General features: G+C 42.5%; 1 protein-coding gene and 2 long non-coding RNA genes across 3 annotated transcripts; 1 reads left to right on the top strand and 2 right to left on the bottom strand.

Annotated features, from left to right (window-relative positions):
• Positions 1 to 3,056: 3,056 nt before the first annotated feature.
• Positions 3,057 to 4,539, bottom strand: LOC115159938 (uncharacterized). Its single transcript, XR_003868971.1, has 2 exons — positions 3,323 to 4,539; positions 3,057 to 3,097 (listed from the first exon to the last, which is right to left on the bottom strand). It is a non-coding gene; the product is annotated as an uncharacterized LOC115159938 (long non-coding RNA).
• A 3,238-nt stretch (positions 4,540 to 7,777) lies between these two features.
• On the top strand, positions 7,778 to 15,900 carry LOC115159933 (astacin-like metalloprotease toxin 5). The gene is made up of 11 exons (XM_029710083.1): positions 7,778 to 7,897; positions 8,042 to 8,107; positions 8,253 to 8,309; positions 8,454 to 8,522; positions 8,663 to 8,712; positions 11,851 to 11,932; positions 12,042 to 12,156; positions 12,344 to 12,516; positions 13,519 to 13,600; positions 15,387 to 15,508; positions 15,620 to 15,900. The coding sequence occupies exons 1-11, from the start codon at positions 7,861 to 7,863 to the stop codon at positions 15,622 to 15,624; spliced, it is 858 nt and encodes a 285-aa protein (XP_029565943.1). The 5' UTR covers positions 7,778 to 7,860; the 3' UTR covers positions 15,625 to 15,900.
• A 3,245-nt stretch (positions 15,901 to 19,145) lies between these two features.
• LOC115159936 (uncharacterized) lies at positions 19,146 to 20,095 on the bottom strand. Its single transcript, XR_003868969.1, has 2 exons — positions 19,478 to 20,095; positions 19,146 to 19,334 (listed from the first exon to the last, which is right to left on the bottom strand). It is a non-coding gene; the product is annotated as an uncharacterized LOC115159936 (long non-coding RNA).
• Between the last annotated feature and the right edge of the window lie 238 nt (positions 20,096 to 20,333).

Genomic DNA, 20,333 nt, shown 5'->3' with positions numbered 1-20,333 from the left:
CACAGAGGCGTCAGATGTAGACGATGTGACCTCGTTTACCACCACCTGTTTTGCTCTCTGTGTCTGCCCTTTTTTCTGACACAGCGCATGCCTCTTTTCTCTTTCAATCTGTGCATTCCTCTCTTCTCTCTCATATAGTTTCTCCATCTCCATCTTGAACCTGGCCTCGTGATCTTTTATTTTTTGAAGCTCTGCTCTCTTCTTATCCTCGTCTCGTATCCTTGTCTGCCTTTTCTGTTCCTCCTTCTCTTGTTCCTGCTGTATCTTCAATCTTCTTTTCTGTTCCTCTTTCCTCCTCTTCTCTTCTTTCTCTCGTGCCTTTTGCTGCATCTCCAACACCTTCATTCTCTCCTTTTCCCTGTTCCTCTCCTCCTCCATCCTCTGTTTCTCAATCTTTTTCAACTTCTCTTCCCTCTTTTTCTCCATCTTTTTCTCTTCCTCTGCCCTCTTTTTCTCTTCTTTTTCACGGGCCTTCTGTTGCATCTCCTGCTTCTTTCTTTCTTTTTTCTCTCTCTTTTTCTCTTGCTCTCGTCTCTTTTTCTCATGTTCGATCTTTAGTTTCATCTCTGCCTTCTCCCTTTTCCTCTGCTCCTCTAACTTGTTTTTTTCCATATTTTCTGTCCTTTCCTTTCCTCCTCATTCAATTTCTTCTGTCTCTTTTCCCACTTCTTGAGCTCTTCGTCCCTGGCTTTTTCCTTCCTCCTTTCGATCTTCATCATCTCTTCATTTCTCTTAGCCTCGTCCTTGAAATATTTGATCCTGTCTGCGTAGCTCATGGCATTAAGTTCTTCTTTCCCTCGGCTCGCCATCATAGACATTGCATTGGCGGTTGCATATCTCCCTTCCATTTTACCACTATCAATCTCCTTCCTGTCCCTCTCACCATAAGGATCTCTGTGTAGACATCTCTGCTGTTGTCCACTCATGCTCTCCTCACTTTCACTACTCCCCTCCTGACTTGTGTCCTCACTCACACTCTGAGACACATCATCCTCAGACGAGCACGAGGGAGTCACAGCCTTCTCAGTGATGACGCGGAGCGCCTTTATGTAGTCAGCTTCTGTGTTCACCCTGTGAGCGAGCGGGCACAGCTCCTCGTAAATGGATTTCCATGTGAGTGACTCCTCACATACGTCGTCAGGCAGGTATAGATCAGATGATTGCCTCTTGAGCACATTCACAACCTCTACCAGGTCCTGCTGGGTGTCCTCCTGAGTGTCCACTCGGGCGGCCACTGGCGTGGCATCTGGGCTGGCTGGGCGCTCGGGGGCTGTGGCAGGGGTATTGGATTGTTCTACTGCAGAGGAGCAGGAGGCCTCAGTGTCATCGTTCTTGTCATCGTTGTTTACCCTTTTCTTCAGAATCTCTTCCTTTCTCTTTTGGGCCATCCTCTCAATCAGCTGTGCTTTATACATATTCGCAATTTCTGCACCTCTCCGTTGAACTTCCTCAGACAATTCCTCAGACGATGCAATCTCTGGCCTCTTGACCTCATCCTTGACCTTTGCCTGGCCAGTCAATGGGGACCTGGGGTGGACATGCGGATGGGTCTGTCTCATCCGGGCAGGAGGGCCGGAAACCAGGGGGTGGGATGGGACAGCAAATCGGTGTGAAGCGTGTGGGTGTGATGTCTTGGACGTTGAATGAGGCCATCTTTCAGGGGAGGTGCAGCTCTGTGTGTCCAGAGGGGGAAAGATTGAATGTTTCTTAGATGGGTCCTTCTGGGTGCCGGCAGCATGCTGGTCTGGCTCCGAATGGCTGTTGGCGAGGTATCTGTGGAGGTTGTACCGGGGGAAAGCTGGCAGTGTCGGGGAGACGGGACAAAGAATGGAGGAGGTGGAGCGCTGCTTGATCACCCCTTTATCCACCCCAATCTGTATGATGACAGACACATTTTTATTACTTAATAGCTTGATGGTGATTGTTATTACTATCTTAAAACAATTACATGTGTATGGGTAATAAATATCATAGAGAAAACACGTTTTATTACTGTATATTAGCCTATTAGGGAAATGGGAAGGTCCACACTTTTGGAATCATTCCGATTCAGAAATTCCTCCATTCTTTTTCAACTTTATTTTAAGAATGCAGACCTTCCTAAGAATACTACCAGTGCAGAACGCAGGCCTTCCTCAGAATACTATCAGTTCAGAATACAGACCTTCCTCAGAATACTACCAGAGCATAATGCCGACAGAACTCATAATACTACCAGTGCAGAATGCAGACCTTCCTCAGAATACTACAAGTGCAGATTCTAGACCTTCTTAAGAATATTACCAGTGCAGATCCTAGACCTTCTTAAGAATACTACCAGTTCAGAATACAGACCTTCCTCAGAATACTACAAGTGCAGATTCTAGACCTTCTTAAGAATATTACCAGTGCAGAATGCAGACCTTCTTAAGAATACTACCAGTGCAGATTCTAGACCTTCTTAAGAATGCTACCAGTGCAGATCCTAGAACTTCTTAAGAATACTACCAGTGCAGAATGCAGACCTTCCTCAGAATACTACAAGTGCAGATTCTAGACCTTCTTAAGAATACTACCAGTGCAGAATGCAGACCTTCTTAAGAATACTACCAGTGCAAAACGCAGACGTTCCTCAGAACACTATCAGTGCAGAATGCAGAGCTTCCTGAGAATACTACCAGTGCAGAATGCAGACCTTCCTCAGAATACTACCAGTGCAGATTGCAGACCTTCCTCAGAATACTTCCAATGTGCAGTTCTTGCCTTCTTATTTCACTATTCTATCTATTTAGATCTCATTTCTGTGTATCAGGATTGGGAACATCTAAAGCAACTACAGTATATCTACTGTTATGAAAGTCTGATTGAAGAAAACTGCTCTTGTTACCTCCTCCAAGAGTTGGTGCAGCCTAAATATTTCTCCATACAGCGCCTTAATCTCCCTAATGTTTCCTCGCTCAGTTCTCCATGTCTCTCTAGCCAATCTCCAATGGGCGAGTTCAAGGTCACGGATATCCTCCCGCATGCCTAGTTCAACCTGGGTTCCCTTCTCATTTAGCCTCTTCTTTTTCCTCTTCTTCTGGGTTGAATCGGTGTCCTCCTTGCCCTGCCTACACACCTTTGGGGCAGTAGGGATATTGAGAATAGAACATGGTATATTTTATTTTACTCATTGGATTATTATGTACCTTCCATTGTATTTCATTGATATAGAATATCAATAAGGTATAATGTTGACACTAGATCAAGCCGTAGTTAGTACAACGTTTACACTGATTGTCCATACATGATTAGTCTGGACCACTTTAGTGGGTCGTAGATGTAGCCTGCAGATGGGACTTACATTAAGGCTGGGGAGTTGTGAGGAGTTGTGAGGCTGGTGTGTTCTGGGCCTGTGGAGTTCAGTAGTTCCTGTGCAGAAATTGTCCTGTGCAGTCCGATTTGCCCATGGCTAGAAATGAAAATGATGACAAACATGCAGTCAGTAATGAGGTTATTGTTATTTTCAATCTTAGAAAAGCTCATAGGCCTGTATGTCAAAGTGATGATTTTAAATCACTGGAGTTTTGACTATGAGGGTGGTGAGAGAAAAGAGATTCTAACCATTCTTATGATGAGCCTTGGGAAGGAGAACTTTCCCATAGTTCCTTCAATTACATTAATCCTGAAAAAGGTACAATATGGCAGAAAAATATTATTATATTATTTAAATCATCTAAATTAAATTGTGTCACAAAGTAGGCCTTTTCACACTAAATCACAAGTGGTCACAACTACTTACCACCAATCAATCAGTTAAAAAATAACCATCCAAAATATAGCAATGATTTTGACCCTGAATTGAACTTGTAAGTGTTGCCGTAAATGGCAAAACATTTAGGCTGTCATCATATCAGAATACAATTATTTATGACATCACGATTGTGATGTAATGTGGTGCCATGGGAGACCACACCCACCCTGACAGACAACAAATCACCAGAGCCACATAGGCCTATTATCCAATTAATCCACTTCTATGTTTGAAATACAGTATATTTAGTACTAGTAAGCTCATAAACATAGTAAAAACCACACTGTAGCAATGTGTATCACTTCACAGCTACTGTCCATAATGCATCATGAGTGTTTGTCCTCTGATGGGACCCTAGTCCCTACATAGTGTACTACTTTTGACCATGGCTGATAATGTACTTTATAGGGTTGATTTGGGATGCACATAGGACTATGTAAAAAGTACCTTTGTTCGTCCTCACAATCAGTTTCGCGTTGACATTAACTCTTTTTGCTAAGTGAAAATCATGGGACAACAAGAAAGAAATGTATTCATAATAAATACTGTATGTGTTGTAATTTCAATGTAGATTCCAGTTGTAAATGGTAGACATTGTACAACAAGGTAACTCTTCAGGATGTGGCAGAGTATGAAAACCTTTGCACTGTCTCTGATACAGGTGTTTTTTCCCCCACTCATTATGACATCACTGTGACGTCATATGGGGGACACTTTGCCCGAGTTTGGCATCTCCGGGGATAATGTGCTGTGTGCAGACCACTTTCACGCATATGCACTAGTGCAATCATTGTATTTCCTCCTGCATGAATGTATAATTACAACATTACAGGTTTTTTTACAATTGTGCGTCACCCTATAGGACTCCCAATCACGGCCGAATGTGATACAGCCTGGATTCAAACCAGGGACTGTAGTGACGCCTCTTGCTCTGAGATGCAGTGCTTCAGACCGCTTCGCCACTCGGAAGGCCAATATAAATGCAACTTCAAAGAATTTACTGAGTTACAGTCCATATAAGGAGGTCAATTGAAATGAATTCATTAGTCCCTAATCTATGGATTTCACATGACTGTACAGGGGCACAGCCATTGGGTGGGCCTTGGAGGGCGCACCCACTTGCAGCCAGGCCCAGCCAATCAGAATGAGTTTGTCCTGTCATTCCTGCAGTCAGCATGCCAATTGCACACTCCCTCAAAACTTGAGGCATCTGTGGCATTGTATTGTGACACAACTGCGCATTTTAGGGGATTTGTATTGTCCCCAGCACAAGGTGCACCTGTGTAATGATCATGCTATTTAATCAGCTTCTTGATATGCCACACCTGTCAGGTGGATGGATTACCTTGGCAAAGGAGAAACGCTCACTAACAGCGATGTAAACAAATTTGTGCACAAAATGAGAGAAATAAGCTTTTTTTGCATATGGAATATTTTTGAGATTTTTTATTTCAGCTCATGAAACATGGGACCAACACTTTACATGTGTGTATATTTCTGTTCAGTGTACATTTCCAAGGCAACAAATCCTCTAAAACGAACCTTCTCTGGTGTAGGCTAACTCGGAGCTTTCTCATATATCCTGAATGAAGTGTCTGATTTGCGAGGACCAATGAAATCAGATCGATAGGAGTGGGGGAGGAAGGGGCTTGTGCATTGATAAGCATATCAAAGACGTTAACAATAGATAATAAAATATGGCACTTTTGCCCATAAGATGGCTCTAATTTGGACTATTTTACATAAAATTTGCAATAACTATTCTACAGTAAAGACGTCCCCATACATAGGTTCAGTTTGCTCCTAGCAGAACTCGGCTAGGCGATGCAAACTTCTGTGCTCACACTTCCTAAAGACCTTGGCTTGAAAAACTAGGAGAAAGAGGCAATATTACTGTTTGTCTCTCTTGAGCCACCGTAGTAACAATATAGCCAGAAACACTTGCTCAAAATAGATACATCAAGAAATCTGTATAGAATTTTTTAAGTTTTTGCAGAGAAGGTCTTAGTCGCGCAATTACACATCAGTTTAGTGCAGTAATTCTCAAGTGAATGATAGCAAACACTTCATTGAAGAATCCCGTCCATAGTTCCCACCCCTACTGTGAACCAATCACTGATGAAGGGGTGTAGACTTTGACTACCAAACTTCGACTTGCCTCAACACAAAAATTGGTGTACGCAAACAGCTGAAAAAAACCTACCAAACACCAAAATGAACAAAACTTCACAAAATGTATAAGCTTAAACTGTTTCGACTGGGAAGCATGTGACAGCCTTTTGCGGCAGGTGGACGAGCAAAATCCACCATCGTAGTACGGATGAAGCCTGAGCTGGAATGTGAAGCTAGCTGAAGCTTGCTAGATGTAAAAGACCCTGAGTAGATCTAGCTTGCTTCTTGGTATACCACTCTGGGAACACTCTGGACATACGACATGGGCTCTATGCTACATTATGGACAGTACTGTTCACTACTCTATACTATGGACGCACATTACCACTGTCTATACTGCACTATACATGAACACTAACACTGTCTACACGGTTTCCCACAGCAGATATTTATTTTCTGTCAATGGGGAGCCCACCATCATAGCCAAGATCCACGACAAGATATCAGAGATTGGCCAGAGAACACATAGGACTGAACTAAACATCCAGAAAGTCTGACCGCTCTACAACTGTGGCTGTATGACATGCTATATGCTTTTTGACCAGACGGCATCAGATACATGGCCTACACATACTAAGACAGAGGAGCGCTGTTTTGCTGTCTCGGATGCTTTATTTGAGGTTGATGTGTCTTTCTGTCAATAGTGTGCAACTGCAGCCCACATTTCGGGGTGTTCCTGCATGAGGGCATTCCTGCATCTGCTACATTATGCACAGTACTGCTCACTATATACTATGGATGCACATTAACACTGTCTATACTGGTCAAGGGAGGAGGATTGGAGGGAAAGAGAGAGGAGGTTGAAAAGACTGAGGGAGGCAGAGGATGGGTTTGTATCTGTTGAAGATAGCAATGACAAGGGAGAGGGTATGTCGAGGAAGATTGCTATCAAGTTCAAACAGAGTGGAAGGGGTAGAAGTTGTTGTGAGGAGCTTGGAGCCCAATTCTTCCATTGATGGGTATGGTTATGATAAAGATACGATTGGTTCAGTGGGAGTAAGATTTTTGAAGAAGGTGGAACCAGGCCTTTTGTCTGATCCATGGTCGGTTTCAAGTTGGGTGGAAAAGATGGTGGGTGCCGTTGAGTCGGTGAAGGTAACCCTAAGTGGAGGTGTCTGGTGCGAGAGAGGCAGGTTTAGGTGGCCAGGGTCATTGTAGTGCAGAAGATGTTGTATGCAGAGGAAGTGAAGAAGGTAGTGGAGGGTGAGGGATTCAGAGAGAATCCCTGTGAATAGTAGATCTTTGCCAGAACAGAGGGATAGGCCAATGAGTGATATATGTTTCAGTGAGGTTGACTTAGCATTCATAGCAATTGTTATCTGCTGTACCGCAGAGATGACACGTAAGTCATAGAAAATAGATGTTGTGGTGGCAGCTGCAGAGAAGTACTTGGGGGTACGAGATTCGATTTCAGAAGAGTTACAGGGTGTGTTGAGTGGTAGTGTCTCGTCCTCTCGAGTCGTTGGCCCGGGGTAGGTTAAGATAGGGTTAAAGTAGTGGAATAAGGTGATGGGTTTTAATGAGTGTAGGGTTAGTTAGTAGAGTCATTAAAAATATATTTTTACATTTTCACGGTTCCCCTTTTCCCATTTTGTATCACAAAGGTAATGGATTCATACGATAGTTCAGTAGAGGGCGATAATGCAACATATTGGATGCCAACCATCTTTAAACCTCACCAAAGAAGAAGAAGAAGAAGAAGAAGAAGAAGAAGAAGAAGAAGAAGAAGAAGAAGAAGAAGAAGAAGAAGAAGAAGAAGAAGAAGGAGGAGGACAACGAGGAGGCACCTGTTCTTTTGTGATTGCTGCCCTACCAACTATTTGACTGGAAGGAGAGCTATTGAAGAAATTTGTTTGTGCTGTTTCTCTGGTTGTTTTTTTTTCTCCCAAATCTTGGGGGACAATTGTTGTTTCAACATGGTTTGGTTTCTGATTCTCATCTGGTTTGTCCAAGGTAGGACCAGTCATTTTGTTTTCGTGACATCCTACTTTTGAGTGTTTTCCATTTGAGTTAGGCCAGGCCAGTTGCACTGTAGACGCCAATTGGTTCACCATGTTATTATGTAACATGTATTATGTTACCCTTGTTGTATTTCAGTGGGCAGTGTTCCCATCACCAATTTGACAAATGTTACTACTTCAAATTCTACTTTCCCTGCCACAGGTAAGCAGGCCTGCATTGGGGACCACTCATTTCGTAAGGTTACAGGCTGAAAACTAGGCCTGTTTACCATTTTTAGTTCATGTAGGCCAGCCCCACTGCAAAACTGTTGTTCTGTTCCTCTTTATATTTTCTTTCTGTATTTCAGTGGACAATTCTACAAACCCCATCAACAATTCTACAAATGTGACTTTCACTGCCACAGGTAGGCCTCTACTGTGATTCTCAAGTCAATCTCTTGGTGTGATGGGCCTAAAGAAACAATTCCATTGGTTTTCTTCAAGTTCATGGCTTATCTATCAAAAATAAAATATTGCAAAATGTGTTTAATGTTAACAATTGCCTTTAGGTTCTACTGCCTCAATGGGACCACGCCACAGACAAAATGATTGGGTTAAAATGCCTGAAACCAGAGAAGGTAACGCATTCATTAGATGAAGCGCACAATCCTGGACCTCTACTGCGAGGTCTGGACTTTAATGGCACTGGAGGTAGTGACTTGTAACTAGTACATGTTGTGTCAGTGTGGTTGTTTCAGACCCTCTCTCTCTGTTACAGAGGACTTACAGTTCGACCTTGCTATCGTGGAGGGAGACATTCTGGTTTCGGTGAGTCTATTATCCCTGCTTTCTGTCCTGTTACTGCATCTTTTTTTAGGCTGATGAATCAGATTGATACCACCTTCTGGTATACACAGCCTGAAGCTAATGACTGCAAAACCATTCAAGCCAGATTGTTGAACAGAATTACATTCTAACTTGCTCTACCGGTTGTCCATGGTGTTGGTCCTTCAGATGGTTGAAATTTGAGCCAAAATATCCACAGGAAAAATATACAATGCATGCATACTGAAGTGCCAGGTGATAGAAATTTCAACTTCAGTACCGCCACTCTAAAAAGTTGTTAACAGTACTTTCCTGTGGATGTTTTGACCATCTGAAGGATCAACACCACGGACCACCAGTAGAGTAAGTTTAAATGTGGTTTTATTCAACATTCTGTCTTGTAAAGAAACCTTAAACGATTTTGCAGTCATTCGTTTCAGTCTGTGCATACCAGAAGCTGGTCCAGTGCCTTCCGAAAGCAGCCTGAATTCAAAATGGATTAAACACAAATTCTAACCCATCTACACAAAATACCCCATAATGACAGTGAAAATGTTTTAGACATTTTTGCTAGTTTATTGGAAATGAAATGCGGAAATATCTAAACTATTTGCATCCCAGCGTCAATACTTTGTAGAAGCACCTTTGGCAGCGATTAGCGCTGTGAGTCCCGCTGGGTAAGTCTAAGAGCTTTCCGCATCTGGATTGTGTAACTTCTCAAAATTATTCAAGCTGTCAAATTGGTTGTTGATCATTACTAAACAACCATTTTCAGGTCTTGCCGTAGATTTGTCAAAACTGTAACTCGGCTACTCGGGAACATTCTGTCTTCTTGCTAAGCAACTCCAGTGCAGATTTGCACTTGTGTTTTAGTTTCTTGTCCTGCAGAAAGGTGAATTATGCTCCCAGTGTCTGGTAGAGAGCAGACTAAACCAGGATTTCCTCTAGGATCTTGCTTGTGCTTATCTCATTCCGTTTCTTTTTTATCCTGGAACTCCCCAGTCCGCAACGATTACAAGCATACCCATAACATGATGCATCCACCATGCTTGAAAATATGAAGTGGTACTCTGTAATCTTTTGGATTTGCCTCTCATTACACTTTGTATTCAGGACAAAAAGATAATTGCTTTGCCACATTTTCTGCAGTATTACTTTAGTGCCTTGACGCCAACAGGATGCATGTTTTGGAATAATTTTATTCTGTACAGGCTTCCTTTTCACTGTCAATCAGGTTAGTATTGTAACTAAAATGTAGTTCCATTCTCAGTTTTCTCCTATCACAGCCATTAAAGTCTACCTGTTTTAAAGTCACCATTGGGCTCATGGTGAAATCCCTGAGCGGTTTCCTTCTTCTCTGGCAACTGACTTAGGAAAGACACCTGTATCTTTGTATGGACTGGGTGTATTGAAACACCATCCAAAGTGTAATTATTAACTTCACCACGCTCGAAGGGATATTCAATGTCTGCTTTTTTTACCCATCTACCAATAGGTGCCTTATGCAAGTTATTTGAAAACCAATAGGTCGTTTTTGTTAAATCTGTTTGAAATTCACTGCTTGTTCGAGACCTTAAGATAATTGTATGTGTGGGTTACAGAGACGAGGTAGTCATAAAAAATTCATGTTAAACACTGTTGCACAGTGAGTCATGCAAATAATAGATTTATTGTGTGTCGGCCAGTGACAATCTCAATTTAAATCGTAGTGGGCGTTGCCAATTGCACGGTTTTAGTTTATTTATTTATTTATTTATTTTCCTTTTTTCTTCTAAAATATATATTTCTCTTCTAAAAGATCTTAAAATATATATATAAAAAAAAATATATATAAAAATAATAGTCTACAAAACATTAGGAACACCTAACATTGAGTTGCACCCCCCTTTGCCCTCAGAAAAGCCTCAGTTCGTCAGGGCATGGACTCTACAAGGTGTCAAGCATTCCACAGGGATGCTGGCCCCATGATTTCCTCAATGCTTCCCACCATTGTGCCCAGTTGGCTGGTAGTGGATCTCTAATCCGAAATGGCTCGTTCCATCTCATCCCTCAGATGCTTAATTGGATTGAGATCTGGTGACTGGTCAGGCCACTGCACTAAGCTGAATTCACTGTAATTTTCGTTTAACCATTCCTGGACAATCCGAGCCTTGTTTCATGGGGCATTAACCTGCTGATACTCTGCTGCCATGAAGGGATGCACCTGATTTTCAATTATGTTAAGACATTCAAACGTTGCTCAACTTTTATCATGGGACCCAATGTGTGCCATGAAAAGGCACCCCACAGCATACCACTGCCACTCACCAGCCTGCAATGTTGACAAACGGCATGATGGATGCATGCATGTGGTTTTCTTCATACCCTAGTCCTCCCATCAGCGTGAAATTGCAAAAAAACGGCATTTATCATACCAGACGTTTTTCCAATTATCCTGTGTCCAGTGTTTCCTTAGTCCACTGCAACAAGTTTTTTGCTGAAAGAAGTGGAACTCTGCCATACCCCATTTGTGTCAAGGTTCTACGAGCTGAGCATTTTTGGGGTCTTTGGGAACAACTGTTTTACTGGACTGTCAATTGACTATAACTGTAGCCCGTCTGTTGCTCTGCACAATTCGTGTCACCCATTTTCGACCACTGGACTGCCATTGGCTGGATGTCCTTTGGGTGGTGGACCATTCTTCACACACACACGGGAAACTGAGTGTGAAATACACAGCAACGTTGCAGTTCTTGACACACTCAAACTGGTGAGTCTGGTACCTACCATACCCTGATCAAAGGTACTTCAATATTTTGTCCTGCCCATTCACCCTCTGACTGGCATATAGACATGATCCATGTCGCAAGGCTTAACAATCCTCCTTTAACCGGTCTCTTCATATACACTGATTGAACAGGTGACCTCAATAAGGATCATAGCATTCACCTGGTCAGTCTGTCATGGAAAGTACACTGTATATTGCTCCATTCTTTTTTTTCTACACACTTAGTCTGGTTTTAGTCATTAATACTGAAATAGTTTGACCATTTTAGAACTTAAAAACATTCATAGGGGAAACGCGTAAATAACAATTGAATTAATCTGAGGCCTATACTCTCTAGCAACAGCTGGATTAAAGACTAGGTGTTTGTCCTACAGGAAGACCGATTAGCTGTGAAGTCACTTTGGCCTGAGAATGAAGGCGTCACTTCTATCCCCTACAAGATCAACGATTATCTGGGTGAGTGTCGAATACAGTAGGAGAGATGAACACTGTAACACTAGATGTTTTCTAATACAGTGAGAATGATATGCACCGTCTAATGGTAGATTGTCTCTGATCCACACAGTGGACAGAAAGGAAACTATACTAGCAGCGTTCAAGCTTATTTCAGACCAGACGTGTATCCGCTTCCACGAATACACCAATGAGATGAACTACATAGAGTTCATCTCTGGGACAGGGTGAGTCCAAAGTGGGCACATTAACACATTCTCTCCTTCCCAGCAGTTTACAGTTAACTCACAACCTCTCCTTCCTTTTCCTGTGTTCAATCCTTTATTTTTCCTCTCTTCCTGTCATATCCCCTCTTTCTCCTCCATTTCTCTCCTCCCGCTTCTCTCCCCTTTATCTCTCTTCACTTAACTCTAGCTGTGCGTCGTATGTAGGTTTCCAGGGCGGGGCCCAGTCTGTGTACTTCGGTAGAGCCTGTAACGTGGGGAACCTGTGTCATGAGCTGATGCATGCCCTGGGCCTGCACCACGAGCACACACGGCCAGACCGTGACCAATACGTCACCATACAGTGGGACAACGTGGTCCCAGGTAACTCACACCAACACAACATACTAAACCACCTCACGGGCAGTGCATGTGGATCAGGGGCAGGGCTGGTCAATTTGTCCCATGAAGAGCTGCAGTGTGCAGGCTTTAGTAGCAGCCCAGCACTAACATACCTGATTCAGCTTTTTGTGGTCTGGAGTGAAGACCGTATAGAATAACTATTGACATTTAGTATTTTATTAGGTTCTGCCTAAGCAGCAGTTACTCTTCCTGGGGTCCACACAACATGAAACACTACATACCACAAGGACAGAACCACTTAAGTTTAAAATAAGAATAGTCTTTCATACATTTATGCCTTAACATTCCATTTATCATGTACTTATTATAACGGAAATAGTGCAGCCATTAATTTCCCCATACATTGCAACCCTTTTCTCTACTGTTGAAATTGCTTTGTCTAAGCAGGTCCTGATAGCCTAATATCATAGCTACCTTGAATCCTGATATCCTAATCTCACAGCACCAGTTCTGTAAACACCAGAGAGAATCTTACACCAGTAACCATCAGTGTTCTTCAGTTTGAGACCAATACTATGTATTTCAGGCTCATTTCCAATGATGTAGAATTGAACTGAATTAGTTTACTCCTGTGAATTTTCCCTGGCGTGAACGCAGCAACCTTGTTCGCTAAATTTGCCTGACGCGAATAACACTACGTTGTCATCTACAGTTACCACCCGTAATGGGTATCCTGGTGTAAAATATACCTTTTACAGTTGCCACCCGTAATGGGTATCCTGGGATAACATGTAAGCTCGTTTTGAAGGCAGTTTTGTTACATTACCACCCGCAATGGGTTTCATTAGGTAAGATGAAATATTCATGCCTTGAATCCTGTAGAGTTTCCTCCTGCTAGAGGTTCAACTTAATGGTTTCCATCTCAACTTGTCTACATTTCCATTTTCATTCCCCTATATCACATTCACACCCAGCAGTGTCCACCAGTCACATCTGCTTCTTGTAACTCTTTTTAACTTCCAGGAAAAGAAAATAATTTTAAGGTGAAGAAAGGAGACACTCAGGACCTGCCCTATGACTACGACTCCATAATGCACTACGGAACGTCAGTCATACTCCTCTCCTCCTTATTCCCACTAAAGTCCTAATTTTACTCACCTTGTTTTTAGCAATAAGTAAATATTAGTTTTGTGACTGTGTACAGTCGTGGGCAAAAGTTGAGGACACAAATATACATTTTCAGTCTGCTGCCTCAGTTTGTATGATGGCAATTTGCATATACTCCAGAATGTTATAAAGAGTGATCAGATGAATTGCAATTAATTGCAAAGTCCCTTTTTGCCATGAAAATGAACTGAATCCCCCCCAAAAAACATTTCTGCTTCATATCAGCCCTGCCACAAAAGGACCAGCTGATCTCATGTCAGTGATTCTCTCGTTAACACAGGTGTGAGTGTTGATGAGGACAAGGCTGGAGATCACTCTGTCATGCTGATTGAGTTCGAATAACAGACTGGAAGCTTTAAAAGGAGGGTGGTGCTTGGAATCATTGTTCTTCCTCTGTCAACCATTGTTACCTGCAAGGAAACACGTGCTGTCATCATTGCTTTGCACAAAAAGGGCTTCGCAGGCAAGGATATTGCTGCCAGTAAGATTGCACCTAAATCAACCATTTATCGCATCATCAAGAACTTCAAGGAGAGCGGTTCAATTGTTGTGAAGAAGACTTTCTTGGGTGCCCTGAAGCCCAGCAAGCGCCAGGACTGTCTCCTAAATTTGCTTCAGCTGCGGGATCGGGGCAACACCAGTACAGGAATGGCAGCAGGCAGGTGTGAGTGCATCTGCATGCACAGTGAGGCGAAGACTTTTGGAGAATGGCCTGGTGTCAAGAAGGGCAGCAAAGAAGCCACTTCTCTCCAGGAAAAACATCAGGGACAGACTGATATTCTGCAAAAGGTACAGGGATTGGACTGCTGAGGACTGGGGTAAAGTCATTTTCTCTGATCAATCCCCTTTCCGATTGTTTGGGGCATCTGGAGAAGACAAGGTGAGCGCTACCATCAGTCCTGTGTCATGCCAACAGTAAAGCATCCTGAGACCATTCACGTGTGGGGTTGCTTCTCAGCCAAGGTAGTGGGCTCACTCACAATTTTGCCTAAGAACACAGCCATGAATAAAGAATGTACCAACCATCCAGGAACTGTTTGGTGATGAACAATGCCTTTTCCAGCATGATGGAGCACCTTGCCATAAGGCAAAAGTGATAACTAAGTGGCTCGGGGAACAAAATATCGCTAATTTGGGTCCATGTTCATTAAACTCCCCAGACCCTAATCCCATTGACAACTTGTGGTCAATCCTCAAGAGGCGGGTGGACAAACAAAACCCCACAAATTCTGACAAACTCCAAGCATTGATTATGCAAGAATGGGCTGCCATCAGTCAGGATGTGGCCCAGAAGTTCATTGACAGCATGCCAGGGCGGATTGCAGAGGTCTTGAAAAAGGGTCAACACTGCAAATATTGCCTCTTTGCATCAACTTGAATGTAATTGTTAATAAAAGCCTTTGACACTTATGAAATGCTTGTAATTATACTTCCGTGTTCCATAGTAACATCTGACAAAAATATCTAAAGACACTGAAGCAGCAAACTTTGTAGAAATTAATATTTGTGTCATTCTCTCAACTTTTGGCCACGACTGTACAGTATCCAGCTCCAGTAACATTTCCCTGTGTGTACCAAATGGTTCCCTATTTAGGTCACTATTGTTTACCTGGGCTCTGGTCAAACTATGTGCACTATATTGGGATTAGGGTGGCATTGTGACGCAGTCCTTGTGTTAAAGTAGCAAGTCCTCTAATCCCCAATTGTTGGGTTTCTCCTGGCAGATACTACTTCTCATCAAACCGTAACCCCACTATTCACTCCAAGAAGAGGGGAGTCCAGATTGGACAGAGAAATCACCTGAGCCCCCTGGACATAACACGCCTTAACAAACTCTATCAATGTGGTAAAGACATGCACACACAGAGACAGGAAAAATATCAGAGTTGAGCTGCCTTTGTAAATGCAGTCATTATCGCACTGTATTCTAACCATGTTCATGTCCTGTCTTTCACAGAATAACAATGCACAGTTTAGCATTTATGACACCATCGAAAAAGATTTCAACACCGCTGCTGTCGACTGAAGATTCCAACACAAATGGCACTGACATTTTAACTTCTCAACAATGAATAAGTTGAACAAGTCCCTTAAAGCTTTCTGATGGATTATACGTGTGTGTGGCAGTAGTTTAATTGCTCCTGTGTGCTCTTGCTGCCTTGAATTAGGCCTATACCACTGCACTTGTCTTGGAAATAAATAAAATGACCTAGACTGAAAAGAATCCAGTCAGTGTGATGTTGCTTGCGGTGTTCTGTTTCATTCTATAATGGACCTTCTCAGCTATGCTCATCATACATCCCAAGGTGGGATCAGAGAAGAAGTAGATCTAGCATAGCAGGAGAGACTTAAATTAATGGTGAGTTATTCCTTAAACTTGGCCGAATACCTAGGCAACAAATTATTTAACGATGATGCTGTAACAGGACTTAGACAGCAGGGATCATAGACTCACCAAAATAACAATTTCGCCCTCTAGAAGGGTGTACGAAACAGGCTTGAGTTGGCGAGGTAACTTTGGTGAACTCTTGATCTCAACTCGGGATAACCGGTACCATGGAAGTGGCCCACCTTTTAGCAAGGAATGCTAAACCTATATACGTAAAGATTTATACACACAGCCGTTCAAAAGTTTGGGGTCACTTAGAAATGTCCTTGTTTTTGAATGCCTTTTTTTGTCCATTAAAATATCAGCTTGATCAGAAATGGTGTCGACAATGTAAATAACTATTGTAGCTGGATAAGGCTTTTTTTCTTTTTTTTTGTGGAATATCTACAGTTGAAGTCAGAAGTTTACATACGCCTTAGCCAAATACATTTAAACTCAGTTTTAAACAATTCCTGGCATTTAATCCTAGTAAAAATTCCCTGTCTTAGGTCAGTTAGGATCACAACTATATTTTAAGAATGAAATGTCAGAATAATCAAGATTTATTTCAGCTTCTATATCTTTCATCACATTCCCAGTGGGTCAGAAGTTTACATACAGTCAATTAGTATTTGGTAGCATTGCCTTTAAATTGTTTAACTTGGGTCAAACATTTTGGGTAGCCTTCCGCAAGCTTCCCAGAATAAGTTGGGTGAATTTTGGCCCATTCCTCCTGACAGAACTGTTGTAACTGAGTCAGGTTTGTAGGCCTACTTGCTCTCACATGCTTTTCAGTTCTGCCCACAAATTCTCTATAGGATTGAAGTCAGGGCTTTGTGATGGCCACTCCAATACCTTGACTTTGTTGTCCTTCAGCCATTTTGCCACAACTTTGGAAGTATGCTTGGAGTCGTTGTCCATTTGGAAGACCCATTTGCGACCAAGCTTTAACTTCCTGACTGTCTTGATGTTGCTTCGATATATCCACATGACTTTCCTCACTCATGATGCCATCTATTTTGTGAAGTTCACCAGTCCCTCCTGCAGCAAAGCACCCCCACAACATGATGCTGCAACCCCCGTATATCACGGTTGGGATGGTGTTCTTTGGCTTGCAAGCCTCCCCCTTTTTCCTCCAAACATAATGCTGGTCATTATGGCCAAACAGTTTTATATTTGTTTCATCAGAGCAGAAGACATTTCTTTAAAAAGTATGGATGTTCTCCACGGTGTCTCCAGACTCTGTCACGTCTGTCACATGTGCTCAGTGTGAACCTGCTTTCATCTGTGAAGAGCACAGGGCACCAGTGGCGAATTTGCCAATCTTGGTGTTCTCTGGCAAATGCCAAACGTCCTGCACGGTGTTGGGCTGTAAGCACAACCCCCACCTGTGGACGTCTGGCCCTCATACCACCCTCATGGAGTCTGTTTCTGACCATTTGAGCAGACACATGCACATTTGTGGCCTGCTGGAGGTCATTTTGCAGGGCTCTGGCAGTGCTCCTCCTTGCACAAAGGCGGAGGTAGCGGTCCTGCTGCTGGGTTGTTGCCCTCCTACGGCCTCCTCCACGTCTCCTGATGTACTGGCCTGTCTCCTGGTAGCGCCTCCATGCTCTGGACACTACTCTGACAGACACAGCAAACCTTCTTGCCACAGCTCGCATTGATGTGCCATCCTGGATGAGCTGCACTACCTGAGCCACTTGTGTGGGTTGTAGACTCCGTCTCATGCTACCACTAGAGTGAAAGCACCGCCAGCATTCAAAAGTGACCAAAACATCAGCCAGGAAGCATGGGAACTGAGAAGTGGTCTGTGGTCACCACTTGCAGAACCACTCCTTTATTGGGGGCGTCTTGCTAATTGCCTATAATTTCCACCTGTTGTCTATTCCATTTGCACAACAGCATGTGACATTTATTGTCAATCAGTGTTGCTTCCTAAGTGGACAGTTTGATTTCACAGAAGTGTGATTGACTTGGAGTTACATTGTGTTGTTTAAGTGTTTCCTTTATTTTTTGAGCAGTGTATATCTACAGGTACACCTCCAATTGAATAAAATGATGTCAATTAGCCTATCAGAAGCTTCTAAAGCCATGACATAATTTTCTGGAATTTTACAAGCTGTTTATTAAAGGCACAGTCAACTTAGTGTATGTTAACTTCTGACCCACTGGAATTGTGATACAGTGAATTATAAGTGAAATAATCCGTTTGTAAACAATTGTTGGAGAAATTACTTGTGTCATGCACACAGTAGATGTCCTAACCGACTTGTCAAAACTATAGTTTGTTAACAAGAAATTTGTGGAGTGGTTGAAAAACGAGTTTTAATGACTCCAACCTAAGTGTACGTAAACTTCTGACTTCAACTGTACATAGTTGTACAGAGGCCCATTATCAGCAACCATAACTTCTGTGTTCCAATGGCACATTGTTAGCTAATGCAAATGTGTCATTTTAAAAGGCAAATTGATCATCAGAAAACCCTTTTGCAATTACGTTAGCACAGCTGAAAACTGTTCTGATTAAAGAAGCAATAAAACTGGCCTTTAGACTAGTTGGGTATCTGGAGCATCAGCATTTGTGGATTCGATTACAGTCTCAAAATGGCCAGAAACAAATAACTTTATTCTGAAACTCGTCAGCCTATTCTTGTTCTGAGAAATTAAGGCTATTCCGTGCGAGAAATTGCTAAGAAACTGAAAATCTCGTACAACGCTGTGTACTACTCCACAGAACAGTGCAAACCGGCAATAACCAGAATAGAAAGAGTGGGAGGCCCCGGTGCACAACTGAGCAAGAGTACATTAGAGTGTCTAGTTTGAGAAATAGATGCCTCAACTGGCAGCTTCATTAAATAGTACCCGCAAAACACCAGTCTCAACGTCAACAGTGAAGAGGCGACTCCGTGATGCTGGCATTCTAGGCAGAGTTGTAAAGAAAAAGCCATATCTGACTGGCCAATAAAAAGATTAAGATTGGCAAAAGAACACAGACACTTGGCAAAAGAACACAGACACTGGACAGAGGAACTCTGCCTAGAAGGCCAGAATATTCCTTGGGTTTACACCAATCTTACTACTACTGCACTGATCACACTCAAACAGAAAAGGCTGATGCTTGCAATTCATTTTTATTGTAAAGTTGTATGATATAAAGCAGGAAGTATTAACACCCAAAAGCCCATTTATGGCCATGGCAAACTGCCTATCATAGACCCTCTCCCTCTTCTTCCATGGTGTCCTCCAGCAGCTCATGAAAGCAATGCTGTCAATCCACATGGAAGCAGAACATAGAGTGCTCCTGTAAAACAATTATCCCGTCAGGAATTCATCAAATAGTAATTGAACGAATGGGATTCACAGTAATACATTTGTCTGAGAATTTTCAATCATGAACCCCAGTTCTGGAGCCCCTATCCTCTCATCACAAGCCCAAGCACTTACCTCATCTGCTCTTCTGTGTTTTCCTCTTCCTGCCTCCCTCCCTTTCATCCTTTCCTATTGATGCTTCAACAGATAAAGTGACCTCATATGCCACAATCTGTTTCAAGAAAAAAACATCCGAAAGCCCGCTCACATGAGGTGAATAATCACATGAGATCAGGAATTGTAGTGTTTGAGTTGAAAGACATTGCATAAATGAACTATCAACACTAATACAGTTGTCTACAGAGAACAGGCTTTGATAGTAAACACTTACCTAATGTAGTCATGGAGCTGTGCTCCTCCTCCAACCCTCCCATCCTTTCCAATTGATGCTTCAACAGATCTGTTTCTTTGGCTGCTCTTCTCATCTATCTCAGACTTGAACAGGCTTAGAAAGAGGACAAAAGGAAACCAAAGCAACTTTAAAAGAGAAGTAGAAGAGGCAGACTTCATTTCTTTTTGACATGTCTGTTGGCTCTTTTTCCTGTGCTCTTGGTCTTCTCCTTTCCTGCTCATCCTTAGTTATTTAGATAGTTATTTTGGCCATTCGTACATTGGAATTCTAGTTCCATCTCCTCTCTATTACCTCTTTTCTCTGGGTCTCTGTTTATCTTGCCACCCCTTGTGTTTTCCATAACTTTCTTTTGATCCACTCAGCTCTCCTTTACTGCTGATCTCATTTACCTTTTATCTCATGGTCCTTCCCGATTCTGTCCTCAGAACTTGAATTCTATATATCCTACTTCCCTCCTGATAAACCACTCTGGTCTCCCTTCCTCCTCTCTCATGTTTCCTCCTCTTCACCCTCATGCCTGGCTTCCTTATAATTGTTTCCTCCTTTTGCTCATTTTCTCGTTTTGTTGTTTGTTTTTTC

The sequence above is a fragment of the Salmo trutta genome, chromosome 23 (genome assembly GCF_901001165.1).
Source record: "Salmo trutta chromosome 23, fSalTru1.1, whole genome shotgun sequence".
NCBI lineage: Eukaryota > Metazoa > Chordata > Actinopteri > Salmoniformes > Salmonidae > Salmo > Salmo trutta.
The sequence above is the reverse complement of the archived record's forward strand: the minus strand, read 5'-3'. Positions and strand labels throughout refer to the sequence as shown.